This window comes from Grampus griseus (assembly GCF_964374135.1).
Source record: "Grampus griseus genome assembly, chromosome: 20".
NCBI classification, from domain to species: domain Eukaryota; kingdom Metazoa; phylum Chordata; class Mammalia; order Artiodactyla; family Delphinidae; genus Grampus; species Grampus griseus.
This window is the reverse complement of record NC_139014.1, coordinates 23,392,940-23,412,881: the sequence shown is the minus strand read 5'-3', so window position 1 is coordinate 23,412,881 and position 19,942 is coordinate 23,392,940. Positions and strand designations below refer to the sequence as shown.

General features: G+C 53.6%; 1 protein-coding gene across 4 annotated transcripts; it reads left to right on the top strand.

Moving 5' to 3' along the window:
• Nucleotides 1–12,918: 12,918 nt before the first annotated feature.
• PHOSPHO1 (phosphoethanolamine/phosphocholine phosphatase 1) lies at nucleotides 12,919–19,003 on the top strand. 4 transcript variants are annotated; one of them, XM_082678900.1, is made up of 4 exons: nucleotides 12,919–13,109; nucleotides 14,300–14,397; nucleotides 16,360–16,469; nucleotides 18,124–19,003. In XM_082678900.1, exon 4 carries the CDS (start codon nucleotides 18,131–18,133, stop codon nucleotides 18,989–18,991), a length of 861 nt encoding a protein of 286 aa, XP_082535026.1. In that variant the 5' UTR covers nucleotides 12,919–13,109; nucleotides 14,300–14,397; nucleotides 16,360–16,469; nucleotides 18,124–18,130; the 3' UTR covers nucleotides 18,992–19,003. The 4 variants fall into 4 exon arrangements, with proteins under 4 accessions (XP_082535026.1, XP_082535027.1, XP_082535025.1 ...); XM_082678901.1 differs by having other exon boundaries at nucleotides 12,919–13,219; nucleotides 18,233–19,003; XM_082678899.1 differs by having other exon boundaries at nucleotides 12,919–13,219.
• The last annotated feature ends 939 nt before the right edge of the window (nucleotides 19,004–19,942 follow it).

The window sequence follows — 19,942 nt, the reverse complement described above, 5'->3', positions numbered from 1 at the left end:
CTTCCCCAGCCAAGGATTGAACCCATGCGCCCTGCAGTGGAAGTGCGGAGTTTTAACTGGACCCCAAGGAAGTCCTGTGGCACATTTTAGATAGATGATTTTAATTGTTAAAGTGAAAACATTCACTTTGAAATGAAATTGAAAAATGAATTTAATCTTTTTTGTCTTTTTCTTGACCTTTTTTTTTTGGCTGTACGCGGGCCTGTCACTGCTGTGGCCTCTCCCGTTGCGGATCACTCCGGACGCGCAGGCTCAGCAGCCATGGCTCACGGGCCCAGCCGCTCCGCGACATGTGGGATCTTCCCGGACCGGGGCACGAACCCGCGTCCCCTTCATCGGCAGGCGGACTCTCAACCACTGCGCCACCAGGGAAGCCCTCTTGATCTTTTTTTTAAACTTCTTTATTTTTATTGAAGTGTAGTTGATTTACAATGTTGTGTTAGTTTCAGGTGTACAGCAAAGTGATTCAGTTATACATACATATGTATCTATTTTTTTTCAGGTTCTTTTCCCTTATAGGTTATTACAAAATATTGAGTATAGTTCCCTGTGCTGTACAGTAGGTCCTTGTTGGTTACATAATTTTATATATAGTAGTGTGTATATGTTAATCCCAAGCTCCTAATTTATCCCTCCCCTCTCTTTTAGCAATTTTTTTTAAGCCATGTTTGTCAGGACATGCACTATAGACCACCTGAGTCAGAATCACCAGAGTGTCTGCTCCCTGAGCTGCAGTCATTAGAGTTGGAGAACACTTGATTTGAAGAATTTGACAGCTTATCATCCTGTGGTTGGAAAGATATTTCCATATGTTCCTATTTCTAGATGAGGAGACTGTGGCCAAACCTGGTCAGCTTCATGCCAGACCTAGAACCGGAGTCTCCAACACTTTCAGCTACCCCAGTGTTTTATAGACTCTGTGTGTGTGTGATTTGTAGCAAATCTTTTTTTCGAAAGGAAATTGTACCTGTACACATGTAAAATAAAAGTAGAGCTCCTCCTCCTGTTGAAGTGGGTTGGGGCAGGGTAGGGGGCACTCAGCAAGCCTCCTCTGCCTTATGGCAGCCCCTGTGGCACCTGCTTGGAACCCAGGGGTTGAAAGACCACAGTCTCAGCTGACATCCTCGAGGTGACAGGAACTTGGTATTCAGATGGTCAAATCCAAGGTGGGAGAATCCTAGATACCCCCGGTGCCTGGTAAACCCCACCAGGCTTTCTCGAATCCCTCAAGCCCATGAAGGCCGTTTACAGAGAAAGTTGCTCGAAGCCCCAACGTCCCCAAGAAGAGAGGTGGCCTCCTTTGAGCATCTCCATCCCGATCAATTCAAGTACATTTATGGAGACCTCCCATGTGCCCAGTGCAATAAACTCCAAGCAGTTTAAAATTAGTCCCTGCCCTCCCATTGCCCTCAATGTACCTGGAGAGAGAAGACATAAATAGAAGTGATGACATGAGGCAGGTGTGTGCTGGGTGAGGGGTGAAGGTGGGCCAGCAGGCAGGTAAGTCATCTTCTCTCCGGATTTGGGGGAGCTGGAGAAGGCTTTGGGTGGAAAGGCAGGAGGAACAGCAGGACACCCTTCCTGTGGGGCAGAAGCTGGGCCACTGTCCCTCCAGACACGGTCAGAGTCGAAGAAGCAGCAGATCGGGACCTGAAACCTTAACTCCAGCTGAATTAAACTAACTGGCTTGAGGGACTTGGGTTTAGATCTTCACAGCCAAAACGTCCATCCTTCAAACCTGCTTCTCCATAAATAGCAGCTCTGTCCTTCCCGTGGCCCCTTCCAGCTCACTCGACTCTCTCACAAGCACTGGCCTCCTGCTGCCTGTTCTGTCTGCCAGAAGCCTCCTCCCCAAACATCTGCACAGCTGGATCCCTCACTGCATCCCACACCTTATCAGCTGGGCTTCGTCCAGCTGTCTTTGAATAAATATCGCCCTTCTCCCCACTCTCAATACCCTTCCCTGCCTTATGTTCTCCATAGCACATATAGCTATACATTTACTTATTGGTTGCCTCTCCCATTAGATGTGAGCTCCATGAGGGCAAAAAGGGCTGTGCCCCTGGTGCCTGGAATAGCCCCAGACACAGAGTACGTATGTAATAAGCATTCGTTGAATGGATGAGTGCGTGAATGACTCCCCTTAAGGATTCTCCGTAGAACCCTCCCTAGGATGGAGAGGGCTCCTCATGGTGGCAGGAGCTCTGGTTTGGGGACAGCGTAGGAGCCAGCTACGTCCTGGGGCAATTTCACCGCGAGCAGTCATAAGAGCAGATCGTAAATCTCAGCAGAAGGTGCAGGTGCCGAGTTGAACCAGTTCCTCACAGTGAATGATGAGATCCCGGGGAGAGGAGGGAGAGCCGGCCTTGGGAAGGACCACCACAGGGCTTGGGCAGAGCAGGTAGAAGGCTCGGTTCCCTGTTCCCTGCACATGCTCAGTCACCACAGACCCTGAGCCAGGGACCGAGAGAGAGAGAGAGGAGCCAGTCATGTGTGATGGGAGTGGCTGAGGCTGTGGCCAGGTGTCCCCTCCTATCCCCTGACTCAGTGCCCTTAACCTGACCTTGGCTCCCTGGATGAATCAGCAAGTTCCAGCCTCTGGGGTTTGTGGCCGCACTTCCGCTGGGGCCAGAGGATCTTGCGCGACATTAAGTAATACACCTGGGCGGGCAGGAGGCTCAGGAAGCCAGCAGCAGCCTGGAGTCAAGGGTCATCCAGGGCCAAGGGTGTGTCTCCGTATAGAGACCCCAGCACAAAGAACAGCTGATGCTGGGAACTTGGGGGTGGGGAGGGGTTCCCAGCCTCAGCTGAAAATCAGCACCTGGGGTACAAGTAGTTGAAGAAATACAGTTTGACAAAGTGAGAGAGCGGCATGGACATATATACACTACCAAACGTAAAATAGATAGCTAGTGGGAAGCAGCCGCATAGCACAGGGAGATCAGCTCGGTGCTTTGTGACCACCTACAGGGGTGGGATAGGGAGGGCGAGAGGGAGGGAGACGCAAGAGGGAAGAGATATGGGAACATATGTATATGTATAACTGATTCACTTTGTTATAAAGCAGAAACTAACACACCATTGTAAAGCAATTATGCTCCAATAAAGATGTTAAAAAAAAAAAAGAAGAAACACAGTTTGGAGGCAGCAAATCCTCACAGAAAGTGAATATGAGTGTGCCTTGCTTTAAGCCACCACTTATAGGAAAACTGCATAGCTCCTGAGGATAGACCAAGGAGCAAGTCCATATTTTAAAGAAGGACTCTCTTTGGGGATAGTGGGCATGGGTGAGCTCCCCTGGTGAACTGGAAATTGTTGCCTTTATGAATATTCCACTTCCACATAATAATCATTTGAAATGTGGCACTCTCTGATTTATAACATGCCTTCAAAGATGTAAATACTTTTCCACATATATATTCTCATCAGATTATCAGAGGGTCCTATGAGATCCCCATTTTACAGATGAGAAAACAGAGGTCTAGAGTGGGTAAGTCGTACAGTTCAGCCAGGTTTTTGGACTTGAAGATCTTCCCAGCCCAGCATGCTGTCCCCATGTGATTCCTACAACATCTCTGCAGAGCAGGAGACTATGATCCCTATGACAGAAGAGAAAACCGAAACCCAGTGGGTAAAGGCTCCAACCAGATTCCCAACTCTGAGCCCAGGCTTTGGAGTCAGACAAAGTTTACAGCTCACTAGCTCTACTTAGCACTTACTTGACCTCTATGGGCCTCGGTTTCCTCATCTATAAAATGGGGGTAATAATACCCATGTCACGCAAGCTCTGAGGGTGAACGATGTACGTTACTGCTTAGAGCAGTGACTGACACGTAGCTGCTATTTTTATGCCTGTCATTCTTGTTATTTTTACAGTTTCTCACACTTCTATGTGAAATATCCACAGAGACATGTTATGGAGTCTCCTCCGGGGTGAGCAAGACGTCAGCCCCTCCCTCATCCCAGGCTTTCACTCCCTTCCTGCTCTCGCCCCTTCCAGAAGGTCACACCAGGCTGATTCTCTCCCAACCCCCAGGAGCCACCCTGCCACCGGGCCTCGGCCCCACCTCACAGCTGCCTTGGCCAAGGATGAAGGGCAATCCCCACAGCCCCTGCCAGCGTGTGGTCACCCCACCTCTGCCTGCTGCAGGGCCCGGAGCCCGGACGGGCCTGGCAGGCTACCAGTACTTCCTTGGTAGGATGCCCCAGCGCTCCCTCCGGGTCCCTCTATTCTGGGAGCTGTAATTTAGACGGCCTTCCCCGCCCCAATTGCTATCTGTGGTAGCAGTTACCCTTCCCTCAGGCCCTGCCCACCCCCACTAGGCTGCCTTTTCATAAACAGCTCCTAGGCTGCCCTGTTATCTTAGGCGCCCGTGGCTCTGGGGAGGAGGCCCTGCCAACCTGGAGATACAAATGACCCCTCAATCCCAGCAGAAGCCAGCCCAAGGCAGGCAAAGTAAGGATGGAACCCTCACCCACCAGAGCCCAATATAGCAGCCCTCAGAACCTGACCCTGCAGTCTGCCAGGGCGGGTGGGGCGCAGAAAAGAGGAGAGCCTGTCATTATGCCCCCAACACCCTGAGGACTGGGTCAGCTTAGGCTGTGGTCTCCCCAGAGGCCCCTGCCTCAGCTCAGCCTGCTCAGCCACAGGGGTGGGGTGGGGGGCATGGGGGGGCATGTGGCAGTCAGTAACAGCAGCAAAAGTGATGTTTCTAAAATGCAGCTGTGACTGTGTCAACCCCTAGCTCCACACCTTCAGCGGCTCCCCATGGCCCTTAGGGATGAGGCTTATAACACCCTCTGCCCTCTGCCCTTTCTACCGCCTCTCTCGCTTTAGGACCTTTGCACAAGCAAAGAGTTCTTCTCTTCATCTAGCTCCTACTCATACTGCAGGTCCTAGCTTAGAAGTCACTTCTCATGGACCCTTCCCCCGACATCACCACACATCACGCTCCTCCCAGGTCCTCCCTTAGACTGGAATGAGTGTCCCTCCCAGGCTCCCCTGAAGCACCAGGCCGTTGCCTATACACTTGTCTCTCTCGCTTGCTGGCTTTAAGTGCTCCCAGGGCAGGAACTCTGTCTTGCTCAGATTGTTTCTAACACCTAGCCCAGTCCTGGTATACAGTAGGTGTTCAAGAAAAGTTTGTTGAAAGGCAATTTCCTGGTGGTCCTGTGCTTAGAACTCTGCGCTTCCACTGCAGGGGGCCCGGGTTCAATCCCTGCTCAGGGAACTAGGATCCCACAAGCTGCACAGCACGGCCAAAAAAAAAACGCTTGTTGAAAGAACTCATTGATGAATAAAGGGATGGCTCCTCTGCCCTCCAGGATGAGTGGGTCTCTTAGGGGCAGGGGTATTTGCTGCTTTGGGCCCTTCATTTTCCCAGAAAGCCCCATCTTCAGTGTTCTGTCCCTTTGTCCTCTAAGTATAACTTCAGGCTTGCTGCACTGTCTGTCCTTTCTGATCTGGAATATACAGTTGCTATCGTCACGGGCCTGCCATTGCGGAGCCCTGAGGGGCTCTGAGGACACACTGTAGGACAAGGCAGACATCCCTGTGTTGAGAGGGTGGAAGGCACAGAAAGAGGGAGTCCCCAGGCCATGGGTCACTTACAAGCAACAATTCTGTTACTAGGAGGCAGATGCGGGTTCTTATTTCGGCACTTTTTGCCGTGATACGTCCGTATCACACACTTTGTATTCTGCTTGCTCCAGAGACAGACATTGCAAAGAAGAGCCTACAACTACAGAAATGAAGCTGGAGTTAAATTGTTCTACCTGTTATCCCCCTAAATTATTGGAGGATCTCTGAAATTTGATCTCTGCATCCAAATTGCATTTCCTCCATCGTTTCTCTCATCCCGAAGTTTCACTTGAGTTTCTCCCAGACCGCCTGCCTGGGAGACTGGGAAAATATGGGCACTGCAGCTGCTTCTACCTCCCAAGAGCCTGAGACCCACTCCCAGGAATACAGCCACAGAGCCAAGGTCTAGGGCCCAGGCCTTTTAGGGGTAGAAGAGAGGGGGCTCAACACACCACCTCCCTGCTCCTGGAGGCTGCCTGATGATGTGGCCAAAGCCAGGCCTGGTTAGGACAATCAATCTAGAGGCAAAATATATTACAAAGTGCGAGCTCTGGTAGGTCCCATGATCCAGACATGCTCCCACCTCAGGGCCTTTGCACTTGCTGTTCCCTCTGCCTGATGCTCTTCCCCTCAGGTTTCTCTAAGGCTCACACCCATGGGTCTTTGTTTAACTGACCCCTTCGCAGTCAGACCTTCCCTGGTCGCCCTATTTAAATGGAACCTCCCTCACTCCCACTCCATTTCCCTGCTTTATTTTTCTCCATAGCACTTACTGCTTATCTAACATATAGGGTTCCTTTTCTCCCTCCCTCCCTCCTTTCCTCCCTCCCTCCCTCCATCCTTTCCTTCCTTCCACTGTCTCCTTTCTACAGAATGTAAGAAATACGTGTACAGATGTATCACTCATTTAGTTCTCTATGGCTGTGTAACAGATGACCCTAAATTTTTAGCAACTTAAAACTAGCATGTATTATCTCCCACAGTTTCTGAGAGCCAGAGGTGAAGTTGCAGTCACCTCAAGGCCTGACCCAGGCTGAGGGTCTGCGTCCACACTGGCTTGTGTAGTTGCTGACAGGCCTTAGGTCTGCGCTGGCTGCTGGCCGGAGGCTTCATTTCCTTGCCTTGTGTGCCTCCCTATAGGACTATCCATGACAGGGTACCTTGCTGCCACGAGAGCAAGTAATCCAAAAAGAGGAAGAGCAAGAGAGTGAGAGAGCCCCAGGAGGGAAGCCACACTCTTATAACCTATATTGGAAGAGATGTCCCTTCGTTTTTGCCCAATGCCACAGGTCACTCAGACTAACCCTGGGTGTGGCCACCGGGAGGTAGGCATCACTGAGGCCATCTTGGAAGCTGGCTACCAATCTCCAACACATCTTCCACACAGAGAAGATGCTCAAGAAACAGTTGTAGAATGAAAGAAGGAAGATAGGAATGATTTCAGCAGAAATCAGTTCTCATGGGGAGCTAATAGCTGTGACCACTGCCCCATCCCTGAAGGATCTGGACCACATTCAGCTTCCCTCCCCCTCCCCCCCCACCTCTGTCCCTGCGATGCTGTCTTATAATTCACCTCCACCTCTTCCCAGCCATGTGACCTCGGGCAAGCTGCTAAACTCACGGGCCTGTTGTGGGGATGAAAAGAGATGAGGGTGTAAGCATCATAGTGTCTGACCCACATAGCCCTCAAGAAATGTAGCCATCGTGGGCCGTACTGTGTGTTACTAATACCAGAGGGAAAAACCAAAGTGTTTCCCTGGCGTCAGGAGCAGTTTTAGAGCTGCGTGTGGCATGTGTGTGTTTCTATATGTTGACTCCTCCAGAAGTGGCTGAGAGGAGCTGTCCAGGGTCTCAGTGCCGAGGATGGGTCATGTGGGCCAGAGACGGTCACGTGCTGGGGCCTTAGTCACCCAAACAAGCAGGACAGACTGTTGAGCACATGGGCTGCTGTCCATTTACAATAAGTAGCATGTGTTACCCCAGTGGTGCTTAACATTTTTGCAGGAAGGGGAGAGGAGGGCAGGTGGTGTCACGAAACTTTTTGAAAGTTTACATAAAAAATGCACGTTGGTACATAAACACACAGAAATGTATGTACTAAATTCAGGCCATTCCCAGATGGACCACAGATTCAAAATGCTAGCACTGGACTGTGACCTTCTTGAAGGCAATGAGGAGCTTATGTCTCTTGGACAAATTAATGCATGAATGAATAAAAAAAGAACAAAAGAGTCAACTGCCAAAAAGGCCAGAATCTTGGACTCTTTGCTGGTTAGCAGCACGTCACCTCCCCTGGTATAATCACCTCTGGAAAACTAGCTGGTTTCATAAGACCTGGGTTCAAGTTTTGCCTTATCCACTCTACTGACTGTATGACCTTGGACTTGTCACCTAACCTCTCTCAGCCTCATTTTCCTCATCAGGAAAATAATGTGAATTACAGAGAGTGTTTTTTTTGTTTTAAGTTTTTTTTTTTTTTTGGCCATGCAGCACGGCTTGCGGGATCTTAGTTCCCCAAGCAGGGATCGAACCCGTGCCCCCTTCCGCGGAAACGTGAGCACCAGGGAAGTCCCCAGAGTGTTTTGTAAGCTCCAAAGTCTACTGAAAACATGAGGGACTCTTATTGTTGGTGCACCTGGACCTAGGCAAAAGGAACCCAAAATATTGTTCCTATCAACCTGCCCTCAAGGCCTCCAGCTCCCAGCAGCACAGGCCTGCCTTGGGATAGGAGATTCCTGGGTGGGTCAGCTTGCTCAGAGGAAGGTGTAAAGACATGCTGAGCTGCCAGCACCATCTATTGTTAGCAGATCCACAGTCAGACGGCCAGGTTGCAACACAACTGAGGCTGAGACAGCTTGCTTTGGTCTCATTCCAGGCCTAAGGCCACACCCTATACCAGTAGATGAGGTAGAGACTCCTGCAATCCTTCAGGCAACAAGTATTTATGGTGCGGCTGGCTGCTCTAGATCAAGGCCTGTGCAGCTGCTGCGGATATCCTGGGAGCAAACGCACTACGGCCCTATCCTCGTGGAGGTGACAGTCTGATGGGAGGCAGACATTAATCCATCACCCAGGACAAGTACAGAGTGCCGTGGAGATGTGGAATGGGAGGTCCCGACATCAAGGTGGGAGGAGGGGTTGTGGGCATAACAAATTTCCTTTTAGAAGTGACATACAGAGCTGAGCCCTGAACTCAGTGAGAGGCCATGGATGGTGTGGGAAGAGGCTACAGCATGTGCAAAGGGCCTGTGGTAGCACATGTGAAAGTCTGAAATAAGGCTGGTACGTTTAGAGCACACAATACGAGGAGGAGAGGGATGCAAGAAGTAACCATGGACACGAGGCAGGCAGAAACTAAATCGCCCTGTTCTCTCTAATGTGACATTTGCAAAAATGAAGAGACTAGAGTGGCGGATTTCAAGCCTCTGTACGTCGTTTCACAGAAGGAGGGTGCTTAGAAGCCAAATGAGAGGACAGCAGACAGCTCAGTCCGGGTGAGCCCGTTGTATGGAGAAGGGGCCGGGGCTGGAGAAGGCAGGGAGGGAAATGTTACCCGAAAAACCTGGAAAGGGATTTATCCAGCCCTGATCCCTAAACCCCAACACAGTGCCTTAGACCCAGAGGACCTAAAACAGATCTTGCAGAACTGCCTGAGCGGGGTCACTCCCAGTGGCCTCTTCCACTAAGCCCACCTGCATCAGTTACCAGATCCCCAAGGAAACCTCTACCTTCTGCAGACAGAGAAGTGCTGACCTGAACATCGGGACTGACCACCGCTTGCTACACAGTGTCTTTGGGCAAGGTGCTTTCTTAATGTCCCCAAGCTTCTGCTTTCTTATTTGTAAAATGGAAATACTAAAACCCATCTGCCAGGGTTGATGTGGGGATTACGTTCTTGGCACCCCGTTGGTGCCCAGTGCCTGAATGCAATCGTCCCGGCGGCGATCTGCTCCTCCCTCTGGCCAGCGCCCCTCTCACCACCGGGCAGATTGGAGAGTCAGAGGCCACATTCCTGGCCTCCCGGCCTCCCAGGCCTTACAACCAAAACCTCGGGCAAGAGTTACATCCTCTTTGTGAAGACCAGCTGGAGAGCTCCATTCCTGGCCACCTGAGTCAGGGCTCACCAGGGACTCCTGTCCCTGTCACCTCAGATGACTCCCATCTCCACAAGCTCTCTGCCAGATGGACTGAGCTGAGTTCTAAGGTGAACCCCACGGGAGGGGAGGAAGTTCTGCAGCCAGAGAGCTGGGCAGAGGCCTCAACCTGCTGGGGGTGGGGATGGGGTGTGGTAGCAGGTGAGAATTCCCATTCCTTCTGTCCCCATCTTTAGACACATGGCTGAGCATCCAACTTGCTTACTCATTGGCACAATGAGAGGGGAAAGTTTAAAGAGAAATACAGGGCTTCCCTGGTGGTGCAGTGGTTGAGAGTCCGCCTGCCGATGCAGGGGACACAGGTTCGTGCCCCGGTCCAGGAAGATCCCACGTGCTGCGGAGTGGCTGGGCCCATGAGCCTGAGTGTCCGGAGCCTGTGCTCTGCAACGGGAGAGGCCACAGCAGTGAGAGGCCCGTGTACTGCAAAAAAAGAAAGAGAGAAATAGGTTTGCGTCCTGAAAATTTTAGTGCAGGGAGAGCTAGGAGTTTCTACATTTATTCCATAAAGGTGCTTTGCACGAAGCCCCTGTTGAACTTTGGTATTCCCGTGGCTGGAAGGCGAAACCAGGCAGTAAGAACTCACTACAGGCGGCTACAGGAAGCTCTCTGCCCACCCCTCCTTCAGCCCCAGGGGTGAATTTGGAAACAAGGTTAAAAGGGCTAATTGCATCAAAGGGATTAGAATCTAGTGCCTCCTGAGAGCATGTGACCCTGGACAAGTCATTTGATCTCAATTTCCCTGTTGTAAAATGGGAATAAATCCGAAGTGACTGTTGGTGTGAAGATTTAACAGGGAACACAAGTGGGGCACTAACGTTGAGGAGACTAATGTTGAGGTGAACACAGCAGGGGACTTGTTTCATCCAACAACAAATATCTAAGGCCTACTATGTGCCAGGGTCTATATGCTAGGGACTAGGGGGACACTAATAAATAAGACAAGCATGGGCTCTGCCCTCACGTTGCCTACTGGAGAAGCAGCGAGGCAGACACTGAATGAGAGAGTGTGGCATGATGATTAAGGTAGCCAGGTTGGAAGCCCAGCTCTACCATTCACCAGCTGAGTGACCCTAGTCTAGCTCAACTCTTTGTGCCTTGATTTCCCAACAGTAAAACGAGCCATGCACCCACTTCATAGGGTGGTGAGGATTTCATGAACTGACATATGGAAAAATATTTATGTTACCTGAAAACTAGGTTCGCCCCTTGGTGGGTGCCAAAAGACACAACCAAACCAAAGAGCAGGAGAAGGAAGAACTTATTATTTAAAGCACACTTTCACTGCTGTGGCCCGGGTTCAACCCCTGGTCAGGGAACTAAGATCCTGCAAGCCAGGCGGACGGCAAAAAACAAAACAAAACAAAAGTCAATAAGGAGAACACCAGGCATCTTTCCCAAAGGAGATTCAGCATAGAACTGGGGCAAAGGTCAACAAAGTTCAAGCTTTACTTGACTGAAGTCCCGAGGGTCAACATCTTCATCCCATCCTCCACCTGGGCAGGGGCCTTAGTTCCTACAGAACTCAAAGATATGTATCAGATTGTCATGCAGATCCCTTGAGGAGGATCCAGGACTCTGTTTTATAGCTGAGCTATTGGTTCTTGACGGCTTTTCCTTTTTTCCTGCATTCCCTCACTTTCCTTAAACTCATGAATTACTGAGACCTGTTAACGATAAGCACCGTGGCCTGGATCAGATCACGACATGGCTTAGGTCAAAACGGCCTCTCTCATGTCAAGAAAGCCACGCCTGATCGCTTTCTCCAGGGACCCCCTACATTTACAGAACCTACTACGCGCTCTGTTAGCACACACGTGATCAGTATAATAAAAGGAAGTGCAGGATGTGTAACAGGGCAAGAGATGATGTCCAGGCTGAACTTGCTCAGCAAATGGGGTGGGTGTGGTCCTGAGAAGGAAAGGGCCCCCTGCAGGGGAGCAGGAGGAAAGGGTGAGGCGTGAAGACTGGGCTGTGAGATGAAGTGGAGCAGCAAACCAGTTGAAGGAGCTGGGACACTGGGAGTTACTGGCAAGGGTTTTAAGGGTCAGGTTTGCAGATTTAAAGCCCTTGCTTCCCCTTTGTATATATGGAAACATGGCACACGTTTGTCCTATTCATCAATGTACCCCTAGCCCCTGGCACAGAGATTAGGGTACTCCCTGGCTGACCCTCGCTCCCTCTGGTTTCCAGTCCCACTGGCCTCCAGATCACTCAGGGCCTTTGCATTTGCGCCCTCTCTTCTCCTGGGAGTGGAGCCAGGGAGACTAGCCCCAGGCCTGGGGCTGCCCACCTTCTCCCCACCCACACAGCCCCTTTGTGACCCCCATGAGTTAGGTGTGCCTGGGTTTGAACTCAATTTTTCCTGCTGTCAACATTCAACCATAAGTGCTGCGATCTAGTACGATACCCGGTTCATAGTATGTTCTCAATAAATAAGTTTCTTTCCTCTCTAAACATAATCTTCTCTCCTCCTCACCACCAGGGTGGGAGGGCATAAGGGTGGGGCGGGTGTGGCTAGGAAAGGACTCAGCGAGCGAGGAGAAAGTGGGTTTTTTATTTACCACACTACTTGCAAAGGGACAGAGAGTTTGGTCCCCAACTTAGTGTTTACAGGGTAGGGGAGTGGGAAAGTCGGCAACCCCCTGTGACCTGTAACGGGAGCAAGGGTCCCAAGGAGCGGGGCGCAGTGACTCTGCCTGGAGGGCAGAGGGCACCTAGCTATGCGCACGTGGGAGAGGAATTGCTTTTCCTCGGCGGGGTCAACCGATCCCTGCTCTTGGGCTTAGGAGAGCAGAACGGAATAAGGGCTGGAGATGAGGGTGCATTTCTGCAAATCTCCGGGATCAGAGCTCTGGAGGCGGCGGTGGAGAAAGTCCACAGCCCGAGCACCTCCAGGTGTGTGCTCGGGACTTACGTAGAGGCCCGCAGCCGCTCTAATGAGGGTGCCCCCCACCCACGCCCCTCTGAAGGGACGCGTTCCACCTCCACTCTCCTACCCTTTCCCGCAGCTCCCAATCCCACCTTCGCTTGCGCTCCGGGAGCCTCCGGGGCAGCCGGGAGGCGTGGCCTGCGGAGGCCCGCCCCCTTAGTGTTCTCCGGCGCCACTGTGATTGGACAGCCGCTTGTGACGTGCGGGGACTGCGGTGGGCCCGGGTGCTGCGGCAGCCGCAGCGCCAACCGCGGCTTGGGCTCCGGCTCAGGCTCCCGGGTATTTAAAGGGGACGCGGCGGCGGCCCGGGGTGGGGATGGGGGGCAAGTGGAGAGAGCGGTCCAGATGCACATCATCCACGGCCCCTCGGGAGTGGAGGGACTCGTGAGAGCCGGAGCCCAAGAAATCCGGGGGCGGATAAGACACCGCGTCCCCTTCAATTCCCGTAAGCACCCCTTGCTCCATCCTGCGCCCAAAAACCTCAGCTAGCCCCTCTCCCCACTCTTTACACTCCAAACTCAGCCGGGACAGACGTCTGCAGCCACCGCTCCCCACGTGAGTCCTGGGTTTCCCGAGGTGGGGAGTGCTGGGGTCCCAGTGTGGGGTGGCGGCTGCGCTGAGTCTGAGAGCGCTCTTTCACGCGCGTGTCATTGGGGGAGTCTCCGGGGCGGAGGAATGAGTCCCCCTTCTCCTACCCCAGGAACGGGCTGTCCGGGTTTAGGTCCGTCCCCGACTCGGACAAGGCTTAGGAATCCGTGCTCCCTTGCTCCCTGCCACCCACGAGTCCCCTCGACTCCCGAGCTGCCCGCCCGCCGCCCCTCACTGGAGCGAAGCACCCGCCAGCTGGGGGTGTGCCAGAGTGCCTGCTTTCCAGCCACCTCTAAAAATATCTCTCCCCCCACTCCACCGTCAGCTGCCACCTCCTTGCCCATTGAGGATCCCCTCCGAGCTTGTCCACCCAGGCAGGGCGAGACCAGAGGTGACTCAGGGTCTCAGCTTCCTCACTGGCACGAGAGCTCCAGGACTTCAACCCAGCTAGTCAGGACTGCAAGCTCACAACCCAGGGGGGCAATAGGGAAAGTTCTGGCTGCAGTTTTCCCAAGAGGCAGTAGAGACCCCTGAGTTCTAATCTTGATTCTGATGCTGTGTGACCCAGGATGTTAGCTTGACCCCTCTGGGCCTTTCCTATTCACTGCTGGTGGTGGTGAGCGAGGAATAGACCATGACGAAGTTGGGAGTGCTGTCTGGGGGAGGGAGAGAACTCCAGCCTAGTGGTGAAATCTGGTTTCTAGTGGTTGATACTAAGAGGATGCGTTACTATGGTATCTCTGGGGTCCTTGCCCCCACCACATCCTTATCCTGCACGTTTCTCGTAGAAAACCGTTAAAGCTGCTAAAACTCCATCCATCCATTAAGAGGGGCCTTTCAAACTTAGGGCCTATTCTTGTTTCCCTCCCTCATCCCCAGGTGTCCTCGCACCCTATTCCCATAGATGTAATGTAGCAGCACTTGTGTAAAAAGGTGAACGGGGTGGGTGGGGAGGGTGGAGGGGGGAGGAGAGAAGCAGTGCTTTTAGGTAGGACTAGAACGTGGACTCCCTGCCAGCCTGATGAAACCCTTCTCTCTCTACTCTAGCCTGCAGGAAAAGCTCAGAGGTCCTGTTCCCCTTTCCTCTGAGGGACCCTTTTTGGTGACCACAAAAGTTTTGATCACTCAGGACAAAGCTAGCAGAGGTGAGTACCTTTTTGAATGTCACAGGAGGCAGATCCAAGCGGGGCCTGGGGTCCCTCTGACTACTCTGGGGTAGGGGTGGGTATCACAGCATGGCCTTCTCAGTTTCGAGGGGAGAAACCCAGGATGCCTGGCTTTCTGCTGTGGGGACTAAAACAAGGGCAACTCACCAAATAAATGTTTAACTGATTTCCCTAAATACTAGTATTAGATGAAAAAAATGTAACTATTTCTTTTGCTATGAGAAGTTTTGAACATGATTAAAACCCAGTAGACTATTCCACCAAATTTAAAAAAGAAAAGAAAAGAAAAAGCACCAAGGGCAGTGAAAGTTGGCTTCTGGGTGGCTCCTGGAGACCCTTTTTTATCTTTGTGTCTGCCCGGCACATGTCTGTCCATGTTTGCTTTTACAAGGGGAGTGGCATCCCTTGACCTTTTCTCTTTGGATTTGCCTGGCCTCTGGGGAACATGTGATATCAGCCAGGATTCTGGAAGGCTGAAACTCCCTCTAGATGGGGCCTGGGGACAGCCCTCCCACCTCTAACCCCCTAAACGTGCCCTTCCTTCACCTCACATGCCTCCCTCCCCTTCTCTCCCATTTTCTTTTTCTTTTTCTTTTTTTTGCGGTACACGGGCCTCTCACTGTTGTGGCCTCTCCTGTTGCGGAGCACAGGCTCCGGATGCACAGGCTCAGCGGCCATGGCTCACGGGCCTAGCCGCTCTGTGGCATGTGGGATCTTCCCAGACCGGGGCACGAACCCATGTCCCCTGCATAAGCAAGCAGACTCTCAACCACTGCGCCACCAGGGAAGCCCTCTCCCATCTTCTTGAACTGTGTCTCTTCAATTCCTAGATTACAAGTTCTTAGGGAAAAGGCTGAAACCCACATCCCATCCCTAGCAAAAGGGTTTAACGCATGTGTGGTCAGGGAGTGGGGAGGGATGGGGTACCTCAAGATGGAGAGCGAGAGAGCCCCTCCCTCCTGGGATATCCCAGTCTCTGTCTTGAGGGCTACAGCTTCTCCATGCTGTCCTGGGATGCTCTGGGGAGAGTCAACTTGACAAAGTCAGAGGGGTACCCAGTGTCACCCACTCTCACCACCAGAGGGAAGCAGTCAGCCAGACCTTTGCTCCTTTGCTCCTTAGCCTGTCTAGTCTCCTGGCTCACAGTAGCTTTCCAGACCTGTCCCAGCTGCATCTAGTCTCTCATTTAACCCCAGGATGGAGGGGAGGCACTGGAGTTGTGGGTTTGTAGCTGCACTGGTGAAGCCCCCCACGAAGCCAAACCCTGTCCCCAAAGTTACATAGCAAAGTCCGGCAGAAATTTCAACCCGACTCCTGCTGACTGCCAGCCTCTAGAAGCACCAGGGAGGAAGACAGTCCCAGATCACCTGTGGTGCCCAGGGGTCCCGGCCTTCCAGCTGTGGTGCAGTGAGCCTGGTCATCTGCCCCTTCCCCTTTGAGGGCAGAGGGCAGGCAAGGCTGTGGCCAGGTTTTCATGAACCAGGCTCTGTGCCATGGAACCATCATAGCCTTGGGCAAGTTATTTAATCTCTGAGCCCTTCTCATCTGCTGAATTCATGGGATTGTGATGAGCAGGGAGAGAATGTGAGCGAAGATGATTTGTAAACTATGATGTGCCGTACACAAGAATGGGGCAATGACCATACAGAGAAAAAAGCACTGGTCTCAGACTCTGAGATCTGGTTTTGAGATCTCTGCCACATACAGTGGGTGATGTCTGCACAAGTTGGTTAAACTTTCTAGGTCTCCAATAATATCATCTGTAACCTTTCCAGCATCGTAGGGGATTGTTAAGAGGGTGCCCAGCAAGGGCTTTGTGGTCCTTGGCCTATCTGAGGGGCTGTTTTTACTGAGTGGTTCCTGGGGCTCAGGAGAGGGGTTAGGACAAGGAAACAAAGCCACCTGACTGGGACCCTCAAACGGACCTTGTGTGGTTGTTAGGAGCTCTGGACGACAGCTGGAGGCCAACAGTCCCTACAGGTGGTGCCCAGGGTGATGTACTGACCATGAGCGGGTGTTTTCCAGTTGCTGGCCTCCGATGCCTATCTAGGGTAAGTGGGTCCCTCCAGGGGTCTCTTAGGATGAGGCCTCAGCTCCCATGTTCCCATCATGGGGAGGGAGGAGCCCTATCCAGCCCCTTTTAAGCCTGCCCTCACCTCTACTGCGCCTCCACTAATCCCTGGAAGCTTCCATCCCAGGGGTGGGGCCCTGATGCTTTACATCCTCCACTCCAGGGATCGTGGGCCACTGAAACTCACAGATAGATGTTGGTGAGACCAGAGAGTGACTCTAGGGATGGAAGTCAAAGGGACAATTCTCTTAGGGAGGCAGATAGCAGGTTCAAATCCCAGTTTGGAAATCAGGAGCTTGGCCTTCTGTTTACAGGATGTACCAGGCCATAATCATCACAGGAATATTGGAAAGGGAGTTAGGAAGAAACCAGAAAGAGGAGTGGCTCTGTCTCAACTAACTGGGGTGGGGGGTTGAGAGGCAGAAAGGCAGCATGGTGGATATTCTGAAGCTGTACGTAATCTGCTCGCTGCCCCTCTGTCACATGAAGCTGCTGGCAGGCAGAGAGGCAGGGCCAGGCTGCAGAGGGCTTCTGCTCTCCATTTGCTTGCCTTCGCGCCCTCACACTTGCCCTGTTACCTCCCATCCTCTCCCTTGTGTTTCCCACCCGCCCCCCGCAACATGGTTAACCCAGGGTCTTGACTTCATGTTCCTTCCTCCCCGTGGCCCCGGCACGACTTCCTCCTCTAGCCCTCTTCTTCCCCACTCCTGCCTCATCCCCCCCCCCACCCATGTCCCCACTACCTGCTGCCTCCTCTGCCTTTTCAGCCACTGCTGCTCTCTTTCCTCTCCCTTACCTGTCTCCCAGGTATGTCGTGGCCTGGTGTGGGAGGCTCCGACTTCCCCAAGCCCCACTGCTTCTCCTGCTGCCCGCTTGCTTCGGACTCTCGCAGAAACCCCACCTGCTGACAAGTTCCTCCCAGGGAATTGGCAAGTGATTAGTGATGAGCTGTCAGCACAGGGCCCTAAAACTCCCCCGAGAAGTTGTGTCCCATCTTCGGACCCCTGCCCAGTGCCACTGGCTGGAGGCAGCTCACAGAGAGCCTGCCTGGATTTGGGATAGTCAATCCACCTACCTGGCTCTTCCAAGAGCTAAAATCCAATTCTCTGGCCAGTGCAGAAGCCCAGGCCCCTACCTCTCCAGGCCTGGCACTGATCGCCCACATGCTTTGGGTGGTGCTAGCAAGTCTTCCCTGGCTCCTCCTGTCCACCAGCCCCACAAGCCGTCGGCTGTGCATGGCCAAAAAGGGGAACGAGGAGGCTGCTGCATTTGGGTGAACGGGTGGTTTTCCTTAACTATGTTAGGGAAGAGGGAGTAGAGAGTCCCTCCCACCCTCCCTGTATCCAATGGACAGCTGGGGTCACTGGAAGTCTCCAGAATAGTCCAGAAACCTCCCCAAAGGAGCGCCCCCTTGGAAGCCACTCTGCCACTCTTTTAAGCTGACCCTCGTTAAGCCCCCATAGCCCCGGATGAGAGTAGAAGAAGCAGGTGCCAAAGAAGCCCTTCTGGGTTCACGAGGAGGATGGTCCCCTGAGGATAAACCCCAGCGCAGTTAACCGAGAGGTGCAAGGGGGTGGGCGGGGAAGGCTGGGGGTGGGGACGGCGTTGCTTAACCAGCCTTGGGTCCTCCTCAGGTCTTGGATGTGCCAGCGCCTCTGGCCGAGACCCGCTAACCAGCCTCTCCCTGGCCGGCTCCCGCCGCGCCCCCTCTCGCTTGCTCCTTCCTCTCTCCCCTGCTCCCAGGACGGCGGGATGGCTGCGCAGGGCGCACCGCGCTTCCTCCTGACCTTCGACTTTGACGAGACTATCGTGGATGAAAACAGCGATGACTCCATCGTGCGCGCCGCGCCGGGCCAGCGGCTGCCTGAGAGCCTGCGTGCCACCTACCGCGAGGGCTTCTACAACGAGTACATGCAGCGCGTCTTCCAGTACCTGGGCGAGCAGGGCGTGCGGCCCCGGGACCTGCGCGCCATCTACGAGGCCATCCCCCTGTCGCCCGGCATGGGCGAGCTTCTGCAGTTTGTGGCCAAGCAGGGGGCCTGCTTTGAGGTTATTCTTATCTCAGACGCCAACACCTTTGGCGTGGAGAGTGCGCTGCGCGCCGCCGGCCACCACGGCCTGTTCCGCCGCATCTTCAGCAACCCGTCGGGGCCCGACGCTCGGGGGCTGCTGGCGCTGCGGCCCTTCCACGCGCACAGCTGCGCTCGCTGCCCCGCCAACATGTGCAAGCACAAGGTGCTCAGCGACTACCTGCGCGAGCGGGCCCACGACGGCGTGCACTTCGAGCGCCTTTTCTACGTGGGCGACGGCGCCAACGACTTTTGCCCCATGGGGGTGCTGGCAGGAGGCGACGTGGCCTTCCCGCGCCGGGGCTACCCCATGCACCGCCTTATCCAGGAGGCGCAGAAGGCCGAGCCCAGCTCCTTCTGCGCCAGGGTGGTGCCCTGGGAAACCGCCACCGAAGTGCGCCTCCATCTGCAACAGGTGCTGAAGACGTGCTGAGGACGTGGCCTGCAGGGGGCACCCGGGCGGGGAGGGGGTGAGGGGTGGGGGTCGGGAAAGACACACCTAGCTTTATTACCCCCTCTCCCTTTCGCTTTGTTATGATCCTCCGGGAATTTCCGGAATCCTAGGTTCGTCCATTTGGGGACTGAAAGAGAGAGTTCGGAGCTGTCCCCGTCTATGCAGTTAACCCAGCTCTGCTGCCTCCCCCAGTTCCACTGCAAGCAAATTCCGGAGTCTGCCCCATCCGGGCGGTGCGCATACCTGAGCAGGCAGCAGCTATTCCAAAAACCTGGTCCAGCTGGGAGGAAGGGGTTCCCTGGCGGGGTAGAACATCTCCCGCTGCGTTGGTTTAGTTAAACCAACTAAGCCTTTAACTAAAGGTTTAGTTAAACCTTGGGCTGCATGACCTCCCACCCCCAGTCTTCTGTCAAGGGGACCCAGGCCCTGCACTCTCCACCACCCCCTCCCCCGCACCGGACTCCCCGCGGAGAGGAGTGGCGCTCTCTGCCGAAGGTCCCAGGCCTAGATCTTGTTTTACCTACTGTGACCCTACACTGTACTCCTGGCCTCCCTTCCCCCCCCCCCAACCCTGTCAGCATCCCCACAGGAAAAAAAGCCAGAGGGCACAGACACCTCCTTGTGGTCGAATGAGGTAGCACACTGTCCGGGGCTCGGGTCTGGCCAGCCAGGGACCTCACAGACCCCGAAGATACCTCCTCGCACCCCAGCCTCGTCTATGCAGCAAGAAACCAGGGACTTAACCAAAGTTGCCCCGCCGACTGGGCCCTCTGAGTCCCCCTTCTCCCGTATGGAACAGAAAGCCATGATGTTTTAAAGCAGAGCCAGCGGAAACCCAAGGCCCTCCTCCCTCTTTTGGTGTTTCAGAGCTATAAAGGAGGTGAAGGGGCTTCCCTGGTGGTGCAGTGGTTGAGAGTCCGCCTGCCGATG

Bases quoted from the DNA above. Each gene is read 5' to 3' on its own strand.
- PHOSPHO1 (XM_082678900.1), top strand. From the start codon at position 18,131: ATGTGCCAGCGCCTCTGGCCGAGACCCGCTAACCAGCCTCTCCCTGGC.